Below are 14392 nucleotides of genomic sequence, written 5' to 3' on the forward strand. Positions count from 1 at the left end.
GAATGAATCAATATGACAACTGACCCCTTCTGCCTAAATAATGGCAGATTTAAAACAAGTAGGGGCCAAACTATGCCCACATCTATGACAATTCTTCAACGAATCTTCACTTAACCAGAAATCAAACAATTATTGAAATCCAAAATGAGTATATTACTAAAAATAAAGCAATAAACAACACATATGTAAACACAAATTCACAAAGAATTTGCACACTTTCACAATACATATGAAATGCATTATTCGTAAATATAAATGAAAGGATTAGATTCCACCATTCGAATGTCTTTCTCCAGTTCCAGAAGCTGGTTCTCCATTTTCTTTTTCTTGATGACTTTGGGAATTGTATCAGTTAGCATTGGTAGCAGCAAGAAACCCTTCTGTAGCTTTGCCCAGTTTTCTTTTAGTCCCTGAATAGTAAATTGAAATAATGTCAAAATACTTATTTATTGTAACTGCAGACAGTTGGTAGAATTCCATATTTAATTGTTAAGTAATATATCCAAAATTAAACTAGGTTTATTGTGACGTGACGCATTTCGTCTTATTAAAACATTATCAAACACTGCAGTGTTTGATAATGTCAAAACTCGTCACGTATTAACATATACATAAATAATTGTAGAATTCAATCTAATAAACCTTGTTTAATTTTGGATATATTACCCAACAAGTCAAAATACAGTTTAAAAAAGTCTTAAGGCCCAGTATTCAATCAATAATAACTTAATTTTCCTCAAACCCAGGTATCATTTGACGTAGTTAATTTTTTTTCTTAAAACCGTTTTTGTATTATAAAAAAATTAGTACTTCTAGTTATTGAAAGGTTTTATATATATATATATATATATATATATATATATATATATATATATATATATATATATATATATATATATATATATATAGAGCAAAAATACACTTTTTTGTTTTGTTTTACGCATACATTAGTATATAAGAATACATTTTATACGTACATCCAAAAGATCCTGGCGTTCCTCGGGGCTTATGGCTTTGCAGAGAGGTTCCTTATTTTCCAGATATTTTTTATATTCATTTTCAGTTTTTAAAATCTCATTATTCTGTTTCACTAAATAGTTAGGCAAACTGCCAAACTTCTTATGATAAACACATTTCAATTTAGTGACTTCTGCATTGCTAGTGTGTCCTCTAGGAGAATCCACCAACTTAGGTTGTGGTTTGCGAGGAATTGAATGGATAACCTGTTTAATATTTTTTACGCGAAAATTTACAGTTTCCCTTTCATCCTTTTTTGTTTCGATGATATGTTTAGGAACGGATGGTCGGCAAACTGGATTCAAACATTGCCTTTTGTTTTGTTTTTGTTTTTGATGAATTCCGCATCCCTTTTTTAGAAAGTATTCAACTGAATTCAGAGGGACTTCGGCATAACCCATTGTTGCGTGGGTTTTAGGATTTTTTTGTTGCTTAAGTTTTTTTTCTCTTTCAGAAACATACCTTGTAGTACATATAAAAATATAGTCAGTATTTGAAGTGTGAAATTTATGATTATACATTTTATAACTTCTGATTACTATATTCAACATTTGATGGTTTCACTACCTATATATTATATGATAATAACTTATTATAATTATGATCCAATTTCAAACAAATCTACAACTTTCTTGATGCTCATTTGAGAAAGGGGTATGCATCTTTAAAACCAGTTAATGATTGTAATAAACTATGCAAAACATACATGGATTTAAAGCTTAGCAATTTAAATAAGTTATGAAATACATAGATCTTAATAATTGATTTAGAAATATCAAAGATTCAATAAAATATCAATGTCTATGAAACAATAATGACATAAGTTCAAAGATCAGCATTTAATACACATTTAGAATAAAAAAAACGTTTAAAAAATGTACAAAAATAAAAACTTACATAGGTGATTTTGGCCTTGGAGGGGGTGGTTGGTACAGAATATCGTAAATTCGCTCATCATGTTCAACCACATTAATAACGGACATTTCAAAAATACGTTAATTATATATATTTATAATTTAAAAAAAGAAAGTAAGGATGACTCCCTGCTAACGATATTATGTATTCTGTACGCTTAAGACTGACATATGTTTGGTATCCAGGCAACCATGGATGTATTTCAAAAACCCCGATACAAAATATTGATTTATATATTTGTGCAAGTCCATTTCAAACAAAAACATTATTTACAACATTTTTGAGTGTGTCCAAATACTTATATTATTTATTGATTCGGCATTAACTTGTGGAATGACATGATGATTATTTTTTTAAAATTAAACACTTGAATATACCACTTTAATGAGTTTTATTTTTTGACATAAATTCTTCTTCTTCTTCAAAATCTTACCTGCGATCCAATGGTGCATAGGGCACTAGATCATATAGACGAAGTGTTATCTTGATCATTAACATACGAAGGAAAGGTGATCAGCCCTCTGCTTCAGGTACCAGTCCAGGGTAATATTGAATAAAGTGAATAAATCACTTAAATTTATTTTACCCCCCCCCCTCCTTGGGAATCGAACCTAGGACCCCCAGAACGGTAGCCGAGCGTGCTGACCATTACACTACAGAGGCAGATAGATTATGTGAATACTGGCTGATACTTAATAATTCACAGACTGAGCATGGTATAAACTGTATTTCTTTCGGATTCAATTTCATAAGAGGAAAATGCTAGTTGAAAACTTATGTGCTAGCTGCGAAAAGTAAATTTGTCTGCTGAATCTGTTGGGTGTCTAACCCCATCGAGGTTTACCCAATAGAAAAGAGTAAAAACATTATATTTCAGCCACCACGAGGAATGTACATAATTGTACGTTTCAATGTTAACAGGGATACAATAAAGTAAATCATTTCGGTTAGAGCATACGAAGATTGAGTTCTGAAATTTGTTTCCTATTTCTCTTTGGATGCCGTGACATCTGACACAACTGCTGTTTCCACATATCCTAGAAAAAAGAACATGGAGTTATCTCGTCCCTTCATTACTTGCCATATTTGTACAGCTATGAGGAAACTAATATAGCGCAACAGAGTAAATATGAATAGATGGCCTTAGGAAAAAGAATGAAAAATCACCTGAGCCATACCTGCTTAAATAAAAACGGAGAATATTATTATAAAAAGTTTATTCAAAACGAAAAAGTTTTTACAATAAAATATTTTTGTTGTTGTTTCTGTTAGATACAAGATACAACATTTTGAGTGTATCCAAATACTTGTTCACAAATCTGGATTATCTCCAATTGTAGGAGTTATTTTTCATATTATTTTTTGACATTTCAACATAGATGAAGAAGAATATGGAAGTCTGGGCATTTACTGGGCTATTCTTCATCATCTATGTTGAGATGTCAAAAGTAACTATTGTATAAGATAATAACTCTTTATAACTCCTTGGTGCGAAGTAGACTCGAGAGTGGCTCGATGATTTGGGGGCCACACGAGCTTAAGTACTCTCTTATGGTAGAGAAAGTCCAAAAAAAGTTTTTGAGGTATCTCTACATGAGAGAGTACGGCTATTATCCTTGGCTCTACCCGACCCAGTTTCTCCAGGGTATGCTTGGGTACAATAGTTTAGAGACTAGAAGGAATGTGTATTTGATTACGCATTTTTATAGATTGTTGCGCGGTATGATCGATAATCCTGAAATTATCCGGAACATTGGTCTGTATGTTCCCGATAGTTACCTAAGACAGCGTCGACATAGATTGTTTCACATTCCTATACAAAGGATCAACCTACCGATGGTTATGCCTGTAGGAAGAGCTACCGCTATGTTAAACAATATCACATTGGATATTGATCTGTTCCATATGTCCGAAGGAGTTTTCCGAAGCGGGATTCTTCTACACCTTTAAGTCTTCTTGCTTACTTTTAATATATATGCCTTGAATATTGTTTGTTATATATGTATATATTAATTTTTTGTTGTTGAATAAATTGAAATTGAAATTGAAATTGTAACAAGTTTTTTTTAAAGCTTTTTGATTATTAATATGTACTGTTATTAATAATTAATAATAATATATAGGGGGTGGGCACTCGAAGTGTTACCAATTGCGAATTCTATAATGTTGTCAATTTTGCTTTATGTAAAAGCGGGAACACCGAAAAACCACTTGCAAAATGATGCTCACCAGGTACTAAATAAAATCATTTCTCCATTGAATTGTGATTAGCAATAAACAATTTAAATTTGGAGAATCCTAATTGTAAAAGATGATGGGTGATTCCGAAGAAACCAGCAATATTGACTGCAAGGCCAAATCACTATGGACAGAAGACGAAGAAGAGATCGCTCCGTTTGGTGGGATAGGAAGGGTGTTATCAATTATGAGCTACTCAAACATGAAGGAGGTCTATTTTGAGAGTAAAGACAATTTGTAATACTAAAAAAGGCATCAAAAAGTTAGAGGAGCATTGGAATGAATCTATCATTCATGAAGGAGAGAATGTTGATGAATTAAATTGAATTTCTAAAAATTTTTTTTTAGTTAAACTGTAAACTTATTGACAGAAACAGATTAACCTTGTTATTTGCCAGTGGTTGACATGTTTTATCAAACTAAAGCTAGCTCTTTCCTCACCTTTCTTTGAAATCTTTCCATGTCATTTAATAGGTCATGTAAAAAGTCTGTGCGGTTATTTGCCACTAGATGATGTTGATGCCCATATATCAAGCAATACTCACCCGATTGTTTTAAATGAACATGTGCTTAGAAGGGGACATTTTAGGGGAAATTTCGTGAAGTGTAATGGCGAGAATGCTTTGAGTAAACAAAGGACCCAGGAGTTATTTACTCGATCCCATTCCTGAAATTTCAATGTCAAAGATACATCTCCCTCTAGTCGGCTAGTTATAGAAAAAGTGGATGAAATTTTTAAACTGGTGGAGCAAGACTGACGACATGCAAGCTATCAAGAAATAGCGGAGACGCTAATTATCAACCACATGGCAGTTTGAAATCATTTGAAAAGAGCAAGCTACAAAAAGAAGGGCAATGTTTGGGCGCCACATAAATTAAAGCAAAGAAATTTTATTGACCGAATTACGATTAGTGAAATGCTGCTGAAACGGAACAAAATCTAATAATTTTTTAAGCAAATCATTAAAGATCACATCAAAGTGGGTGAAATACCAGAATACCAAATGTATGTAATCGTGGTCAAATGCTGGTGATCCTCCACAAACGACTTCAAAGCCTGGATTATCAGCAAACAATGTTAAGTTGAGTGTTTGGTGGGATTGGAAGGGAGTTGTCCATTATGAGTTATTGTAACCTGGTGAAACCATCAATGCAGTCCTGTACTGTGCACAACTTGACCGTTTGTTCGAAGTAATCCAGAAAGAACAACCAGAATTGGCCAACAGAATGGGAGTTGTGTTCCATCATGACAATGCCCGGCCACACACATCTTGAAAGACTCTGAACTAATTGATGGTACTTGGTGGTTGGAAAGTTTTGATGCATCGTATAGTCCGGATCTTGCACTGTCTGATTACCATTTGTTTCGGTCTCTGTAAAAATCTCTTGATGGTAAAAAATTAGTCGACCGAAAAGCCGCTGAAAATCACTTGGCCAAGTTTTTCCAAGATGAACCACAGAAGTTCTATTCCGATGGCAAAAGGTCACAATAACAGTGGTCAATACATATTTGATTAAATTTGATTTTCAATAAAGAAAATTTTTGTTCAAAGATTTACCAAAAAACCGCTGAGACTTTTTATATGACCCAATCTTAATGAATATATTAAGTCCTAAAGGACGAAGGAAGAGGGCTGGACGCGTGTTCACACTCAATTTTTCTTTTTAGAATATATTTTATGTATTGCAATTTGACTTTTATTTTAGAAAATATATTGAAAAAACATTTTTTGAACTACTTCCGTTTCAATAACTTTTTTCTTTTCATAACTGTATATTTATTTCAAAGAAAACCTTTTTTTATTCAAAAACGGTATTTTAATAATAATAAAAAACAATTACGTCAAATGTTACTTGGGTTAAAATAAAATAAAGTTGCAATTGAACGTTTATTAGGCTTTAAATCGGACATGCAGAAAACCAAGATATTTATCAATATATTTAAAATCATGATTACGAGGCGGTGTTTTAGGCGGCCTAACTTCGCCAATTCTGTTGCCAGACTCCTCGCACTAGTTTAGACCCCCTGAGACCCCAAGAAACGAAGAAATATCTCGTGGCGAAATCGAGACGCTCTCTCAGGAATACTTAAACACCGCACAAAGTTCATAAATAGTTACTTTTTTACCTGGTTTCCTTCTCAAATAAGAACCCGCCACTTTTTTCGTATTTGACAGAAGACAAATACAAAAAAATATACATGACGTACAAAATGTTGCCATTCTGTAGCAAATAAAATATCAATTCTGGACTATGATCAAAGATTATATTATGATGAGAGATAATGCCAAAGATTATATACTAGTATAATACTGTAGAACAACTACAATAATTTCCTTATTTACTTTATCATACTATATTTAATTTTTAATATGAGGTGGGGTTTGTTATTTTACTTGTTTTTATTTTCTGTATTATAATTAGCCATGAAAATATATTTAACCTAATTAATTAAAAATGCCCGAATAAAAGAAAGAACTCGACTTACATCTATGATGAAAAACGTGCGTGGACGAGAAAATGATGGTATAGAAATTAAGTTTGATTATGAAAGTTGAAATAATCCTTGCCCATACATCAAATGAATGTTGAAGAAGCGAGGTTTGTACAAACGACGTGTTTTATCATCTTTGCTTACCCTTGTGGAAAGAAAAATGCATTTATGGACAATATTCCGGGAACCTGGTTTAATTAAAGAGATGTGCATATTTATTTCCCGTATAAAATTAAAAGGATTTTTTTAAGGTAACTCAGAAAGATAAATTGTTATTATTTGTCAAAGCAATTTTTTACTTAAGAATTCCTACAGAAATATAATGACCCATAAGTAATGTTATTTTGTACAGAATTACTTTTAAAAATCACTGCGTTATCGTTACAAACAAAGACTAGGTGCACAGTAAAAGGTAAAATACCTGCTTGTTTTATAGGAAATACATTTTTTGTAATTGTGATTTATATTGAAAGACCCTAGTGCTAGTGACGACAAAAAAATTGGTAGGTACCTACGTACTAAAGATTATTATATACTAGCAGTACGTACTTACCAAGTAGATATATTAAAATGGGGCTAGAAGTTTATAGTATCTACAATTTTCTTTTTGACAGTATTCAAATTTTTTTAAATAAAAGCGATCTACAGAGAATCTTTAAATGATTAAATAAAACCGTGTAAGTCTGTTAGAAAATGTTTTGAAAAGAATATTAGCAGTGTTGAACAAATTAATTGAAAATGGGAGATGGAGAGTCAGGAGGGTCGGGAAAAGGTCCCAAGGATGCTATGTCCTTTTTCAAAGATTTTATGGCCGGAGGAATATCAGCGGCAGTCTCGAAAACAGCGGTAGCTCCTATTGAAAGAGTAAAATTATTACTTCAGGTTCAACATGTTTCGAAGCAAATTTCTGAAGACCAACGTTACAAAGGTTGGTGTAATTATGTATAACTATTGAAGTGTGTTTCGGGTTTGACTTTTTTTGTATTTAAAACCCGGGATTTCTTGGGTTAACTTGGTTGGTTCTGGGGGGGTCAATATCAAAGAACTAAAATAACAAATAGTTTATTAGAAGCATTTAATTTATTTCTCAATTTCAAATAAATATAAAAAAATAACAGTAAATAAATTTAATCTTAATAAATATACATATATGTATAACGTAAGTAAGAATGGTACAAATATCCCATTTTTTATAAAACTGCTTTATGACCATCATTGGACTCAAGGTATCATCATTGATTTGGCTTCTGAGTTTATTAGCAAAGAGATTACTTTATAAAATAAAAAAAGAATATAATATTTAAAATTAAAAAAAATCATTATGTTAATTAAATAATACATATTACATAAAGGGATGGTTTTTCCCGACCATCCCGGATAATAGATTATATTTTAGTGGCATACAATGATGCCAATATATCTCCATCTCACTTCGTCTCATTGTATTTTTTATTAATTTGTTTGAGATCTGTACCGAGTCGGGCTAGTTAAATTCAGGCTAGGTTAATGAATATAATTGGTATTCTACTGTATTGGGAAAATAACTTATTTCTCAGGTTTACACTGAAAATTCCCGGGTTTTTGGGCTCGTAAAATCTTTGAAAACCCTGGGTTTCCAGGTTTGGGGAAACCCTATATATATCCTATTAATTGGGCTTAGAGGGAATGCGAAAATGTACGAACATTATTATTTAAATAATTTTTTTATAATTTATTTTTCTGCATGTAATTTGCACGAATTTCACAACAAACTTTAACATTATTGGAATTTAATACTGACATCTTTTTTAGGGATGATTGACTGTTTTCGGCGGATTCCTAAAGAACAAGGTTTTGCTGCTTTCTGGAGGGGAAATTTAGCAAATGTGATAAGATATTTTCCAACTCAAGCATTAAACTTTGCATTCAAAGACATTTACAAGTCTATGTTCTTGGAGGGTGTCAACAAAAATACTCAGTTTTGGCGATACTTTGCGGGAAATTTAGCATCTGGTGGTGCTGCTGGAGCTACGTCTCTATTATTTGTCTATCCTTTGGACTATGGTAGAACTAGGTAAAAATATATTTCAAGAGATAACTTTATACATGAATTTACGTTGATTTAGTCCAGTCTAGTCCTGGGAAAATTACAATATGCATGTCGCTGTTCATTTTAGCAAATATTCATATTTCTCTGGTTGCAAAATCCTCCTAATGACTACAATGAATCTATTAATGAACAACTAATGTTTGCTAATGGATTGCAAAATTAAAATCTAGCTGTTTTTGATGTACATATACTAACAAATGCGCGTAGGGTCCAGTAGTGGCCCTCCAAGGATGTGACTTGGATTTCGAGCAAGTGTATCACAATTATAGAGATTGTGGATGGGGGTTTCGCTATCCTCCATACACAATCTGCAGACTAGGGAATCATACAGTCCAATTTTTTACATGTACTTCCTCAGTCTGCAGTACTTTCTTGTTAAGCTTTTGAGCTTCTGTGGTGAATCTCCGTGAGTACCCCGTAATCAGTTCCTTTACGTGTTTCACCCCTATATTGATGGACCAAATTATTAATTATAATTACAAATTAGTTAAATTCATAACTCATACATTTGTTTCACATAATATCTTTGCTTATTGAAATCGTCTACATTTTTTTATTATCAAAATTTGGGTTAGTAAACTGTGAGCGTACTAGAACATACGGCGTCTACACAGATGGCGCCATAATCATTCCCAGTACAGTTGCAAAAGTGTGCCCTGAATTGACTACACTGTAGTCAATTCAGCTATTTTCAATTGACAATGATCTAAGAAGTTTCACTTTACAAAAAATATTTAAACGAGTTCCTTTAAATTATTAACTGATTACAATAATTTGCATAGGTTGGGTGCTGACGTTGGGAAAAGTGGAAATCGTGAGTTTACAGGATTACTGGATTGCCTCGTTAAAACTGTGAAAAGCGATGGGCCTGTCGGCTTGTACAGGGGGTTCAGTGTCTCGGTCCAGGGAATCATCATCTACAGGGCGTCTTACTTTGGCTGCTTTGACACGGTTAAGGGTATGCTACCAGATCCCAAGAACACCTCATTCTTCGTTTCATGGGGCATTGCTCAGGTAATCCTACATTGTAATCCCAATTAATCAAAGTCTTTTAGTACCAATAATTCAAACATCGCGTGGTCACTTCGTACGATTCGTATGTGCCCACCACTATTTGACAGACACAGAATTTTTTCATAAATATTAATTAAAAATGTGAATTATTTTGATTTATTTGTTACGAGGTGGGGAATGTCAGATCAATTTTAGAGCAGGTCAGTAAAAACAAACCCTCGAATTATCAACATATCTTCTAATAATAAAAAGTGTTTCTCAATTCGTGAAAAGGCGGAAATTATTCGTGAAATAGAACATGGCGTGAAAAATGTTAAGTGAATAAGAAGCGAAAATGTATAAAAAGTTTTCATCATTCTCAGTGTCAATATTGTATTTTTATCTGCATTTAAAAAGAACATCACGGAATAGAAACTGTAATTGTACAAATTTTAATGAAACTGTTACAATGGTTTTGTACTCAAGCAGCACAGGATTTTCTAACTTGTATAGGAAAACTGGATTTACAGAAAAATATGACATGTGTGTAATGGGTGAATTGTGTGAATTTTCTTTCAATTCCGACATATTGTGTTATGTGGGCATTCCAGCTAACATATTTCATGTGATCAGTATGTTTAAAAAAAAAAACCTATTCTCGGATTTAACGAGGAATGGTTATAACAAGCCAATTCAGTTGGTCCCTTCATCCTCATTATAACCGAGTTCGATTGTATATTTTAATTAACAAAGATTATTATTACATGACATTCGTTTGTTTTTCAATATTTTAATTGAATGAAAATATTTTACTTGCTTTTGTTGAGTTGCAATAAAAATAAACTTTTTCACTATGATAATTTGGTGTAACCTTTTCTTTAGGTGGTCACTACGTTCTCCGGTATTGTGTCGTATCCTTTTGATACTGTAAGAAGACGAATGATGATGCAATCAGGAAAAAAGAAAAATGAAATGCAATATAAGAATACCCTCGACTGTTGGAAAAAAATTTTGGCAACTGAAGGTGCTGGGGCTTTCTTCAAGGGTGCATTTTCCAATATTATCAGGGGCACAGGAGGTGCATTAGTACTTGTTTTCTATGATGAAATTAAAAAATATATTTGAAATAATTTCACGGAGTTATTTTGACTGTTTTAATAAATATATTCAGAAATAAAATGGTTTTATTATTACATCAAATTCTCATTTTTTATAAACTCAATTGTTGTGTAATGTTTGCTTTTATAGATATTTGGATATTTGTAGGAATTGTTAACTAATTATTCTTATGTGAGGTGTAGTTTGGGAATGAATTACGAAGGTCAGTCAAAAACTATTGCCTCCTATTTTTTTTCTACTTCAATAAAGTATGTTACGCATAAAAAATTAATTTGCCACTTTTCCGCAAAACTTTTTGTACTTTCTACTGCTGTAGTAACTTTCTGGCAACAAGTGGCAAACACTATAGTCGCTTGCAAAATGGACGGCATCGGTGTTCGTATTAGACAGTATTCTATGGTTCTTGTATGCAGAGGGTGAATCACCCATTCGCATTCATTAAAAAATTGAAAAATGTGTGCGGCGATGCAACAGTGGAGGTCTTCAGCAAGTTCACCTAGCAAAAGCAATTGCGGGTGTTCTTCTTTTGCATGCAAGACCATACAACAGCAGTCATACTACTGAAGAGATTGTAAAAATCGGATAAGTAATCTTGCCACATCCTTCATACACCCCTGTTGGGCCGCAAAAAGAAGCTCATTGTGAGATTCACTCAAGATGAGAATATCAGTGAGTCAATGGCTTGGGAAGCCATGCTTTTTAGCACACTGGGATCCATACCCTTGTTAAAAGATGGACCAAAACTGTGAAAATAGACGGAAGATTATAAAAAAAAGACAAATTGATCGTCAATAGTGTGGTTTTCAACCATGTAATTGCATTTTAATTTCTTCAAAATAAAAATATGAGGCATTACTTTTTGACTGTCCTTTGTAATATAAATAAGGCTAATTTGTACATTTATAAAGTATTTATTTTCAATAAATTCTATATTCCATAAATGACACAAATATACAGATAAATAATTTTCAATTTATTATAGCTATTTACATTTTTTTATACAATTATCTTAACAGTTCTGGAATATAAACAAATCGGCATTTTGCACCTGCAACAAAATAAACAAAGGAATTAAATGGTATTCATAAACCACAATTCTTTTCAAAATATAATAATTATTATAAACTGTTATTGGAATATCGGTAAACCAGTTTTAATTGGGTAAAAGCAGATTGAAAGTTCGCACAAAACATATAACTTTCGATTTAAGTTCTTAATAAAGGGCATTGCAATTATTTTATAAAACAGTATATTTATAATACAGGGTGGTCCAACCAAAACGCACGATGTTAATTGTGAGTCACACACTAATGTCATATTTTTTGCCCAACTTTATTTGACATTTCTTTGTTTCAGTCTTTAACGAATTCAACCATTGAGAGGTACACAATTGAGCAGCGTTAAGATTGTTGAAGCGTTTTATGGAAATAGGCGTTCAAATCAAAATGCATTTTGTGCACTTTCTGATTTTTTTGCAGGAAGTAGAATTTTTGCAACAAGCAGAATTGCCGCATTTAGCCAAATAAGAATCCATAAGTGATTATTGAAAAGCCGATGCATTCTCAAAGAGTGACTGTTTGTTGCGGTTTATGGGGTGGCGGTGTCACCGTACTTCTTCAAAAATGAGGTCGGCCAAGCAGTTACCGTGAATGGTGTTTGCTATCGCAAGATGATAACAGACATTTTGTGGCCAGAAATTGAGAAAATGGAGGTGGACAATATGTGGTTCCAAAAGGACGGTGCTACTTGCTACACAGCCAACGAAACAATGGCTCTTTTGGGTGAGAAATTCAATGGCTGTGTTATCTCACGTGGTGGCGATGTCAATTGGCCGCCACGATTATGTGATTTCACACCGTTGGACTTCTTTCGTTGAGGATATTTAATAAATAGTGTACATCAATAAGGCAAAAACAATTCAAGAGCTAAAGCATGGGTGGCCAACCTTTTCAGCAGTCGGGCCAGATTTTAGAAATGACATTTTACACCGGGCCGTAAAACAAAATTTCTCCTATTATTCAAAGCAAACACACACACACACACATATATATATTATATATATATATATATATATATATATATATATATATATATATATATATATATATATATATATATATATATATATATATATATATATATATATATATATATATATATATATATATATATATATATATATATATATACGATACAACGAAAATGAGAATCAAACATATTTATTAAATTAGTGTTAGGCAATACAAAAATATCAGCTGAAATTGTCACGATAGTGAAATACTTCCATATATGGGATATGATACGAACTACGCACGGTGAAATTTTCTTTTGTTGGTTTTATGTACACTCAAAGAAAAAATATGTGAAATGCTCTGCGGGCTGCATATAGACACTCAGTGGGCCGCATGCGGCCCGCAGGCCGCGGGTTGGCCACCCTTGAGCTAAAGGATGAGTATGGACTATCGGATAGAGGTATGTCACCGAAGCCGTGGTGAGCATTTGGCCATATTATATTTCATACATAATTGTCATAGATCTTTCTATCATAATACAAAAAAATAAGAAAACTCTCTGAAAAGTTTTTATTTTTATTTACAATCAACATCGTGCATTATGGTTGGACCACCCTTTACAAACCTGTTATGTTTTTTTTTTAAAAGAGAAATATTTGTGTTTTTTTATTATTTTCAAAAATACTTCAATTTCATACTATTTCTGTGAGCCTAAGAGGCTCATTATTAGAAATAGGTATCAAATTGTGGTGAATGGGTTCGAACCGAGAAACTCTGACTCTAGAGTCCGCGTCACTAACCACAGGACCATAACCCGACACTTGTTGATATTTTGTTATAAATAGTCGCTGAAAAAATACAGAAAGCTAAACATTGTGTGCAGGGCTTAATTCAATATTCAACTATGAATAAAATAAAGTAAGTCCACTACACTACAATGGTACCGCAACCAGTTTTTATTTATTTTAAAATAAGTATATATTTTTTAAAATTGTTATATTTTAAATCAGTACTTAATTTTATTTTATTGATATATTTTTTAATTATAGCAATGCTCTATGAAATGCAAAAAAATACTAATGTACATTCTCAAGGGGTTTGTACACTCTCGCGGCAACTTTCGCAAGCTTGTATGAGTATAAATATGCAACCCCGAGTGCTCTACTTATTGCTGCCATTCTCCATCACCTAGTTTACTTCCTTTATTTAAGCAGTTTTCTGTTGGAAATCATACCTATTGGAGGTATTGTATACGGTTTTCAATAATTGAAATGTACCTCTCTAGAGATTTAAAAAAAAGTTGAACGATATATTTTTTTCTTCTTATTGTTAGGGATATCTCCATGAATTTTGACACACTCCCCCTGAAACACGGTGTATAGTAAGTTTCGGACTTGTTTTATTAAAAAATCTCCATGCAATTTCAGTGGAGATGAATAACTTGCAGTTATTCCAAAAAGGCCCTTGGCTTCAATTTGCGCAATTTTCTGGATTATTTTGCTATTGTACATGTCA

The 14392-nt window shown here is 32.6% G+C and overlaps 3 protein-coding genes across 3 annotated transcripts in view; 1 reads left to right on the plus strand and 2 right to left on the minus strand.

Moving 5' to 3' along the window:
• Positions 1 to 129: 129 nt before the first annotated feature.
• On the minus strand, positions 130 to 2102 carry LOC148305794 (enkurin). The gene is made up of 3 exons (XM_088266088.1): positions 1915 to 2102; positions 978 to 1479; positions 130 to 410 (listed from the first exon to the last, which is right to left on the minus strand). Exons 1-3 carry the CDS (start codon positions 1998 to 2000, stop codon positions 240 to 242), a joined length of 759 nt encoding a protein of 252 aa, XP_088122214.1. The 5' UTR covers positions 2001 to 2102; the 3' UTR covers positions 130 to 239.
• A 5191-nt stretch (positions 2103 to 7293) lies between these two features.
• Positions 7294 to 10925, plus strand: LOC148305795 (ADP/ATP translocase 1-like). Its single transcript, XM_088266116.1, has 4 exons — positions 7294 to 7592; positions 8456 to 8717; positions 9536 to 9767; positions 10629 to 10925. Exons 1-4 carry the CDS (start codon positions 7403 to 7405, stop codon positions 10869 to 10871), a joined length of 927 nt encoding a protein of 308 aa, XP_088122242.1. The 5' UTR covers positions 7294 to 7402; the 3' UTR covers positions 10872 to 10925.
• An 837-nt stretch (positions 10926 to 11762) lies between these two features.
• The window catches only part of LOC148305796 (uncharacterized), an 82707-nt gene continuing 80077 nt past the window's right edge, over positions 11763 to 14392 (minus strand). Inside the window, exon 6 of the mRNA XM_088266106.1 lies at positions 11763 to 11913. The gene's annotated coding sequence lies outside the window, so the exon portion shown is untranslated. The remainder of the gene's footprint in view (positions 11914 to 14392) is intronic.

The sequence above is a fragment of the Brachycentrus maculatus genome, unplaced genomic scaffold, assembly GCF_059751285.1.
Source record: "Brachycentrus maculatus isolate JH-2025_06_01 unplaced genomic scaffold, ASM5975128v1 h1tg000261l, whole genome shotgun sequence".
NCBI classification, from domain to species: Eukaryota; Metazoa; Arthropoda; class Insecta; order Trichoptera; family Brachycentridae; genus Brachycentrus; species Brachycentrus maculatus.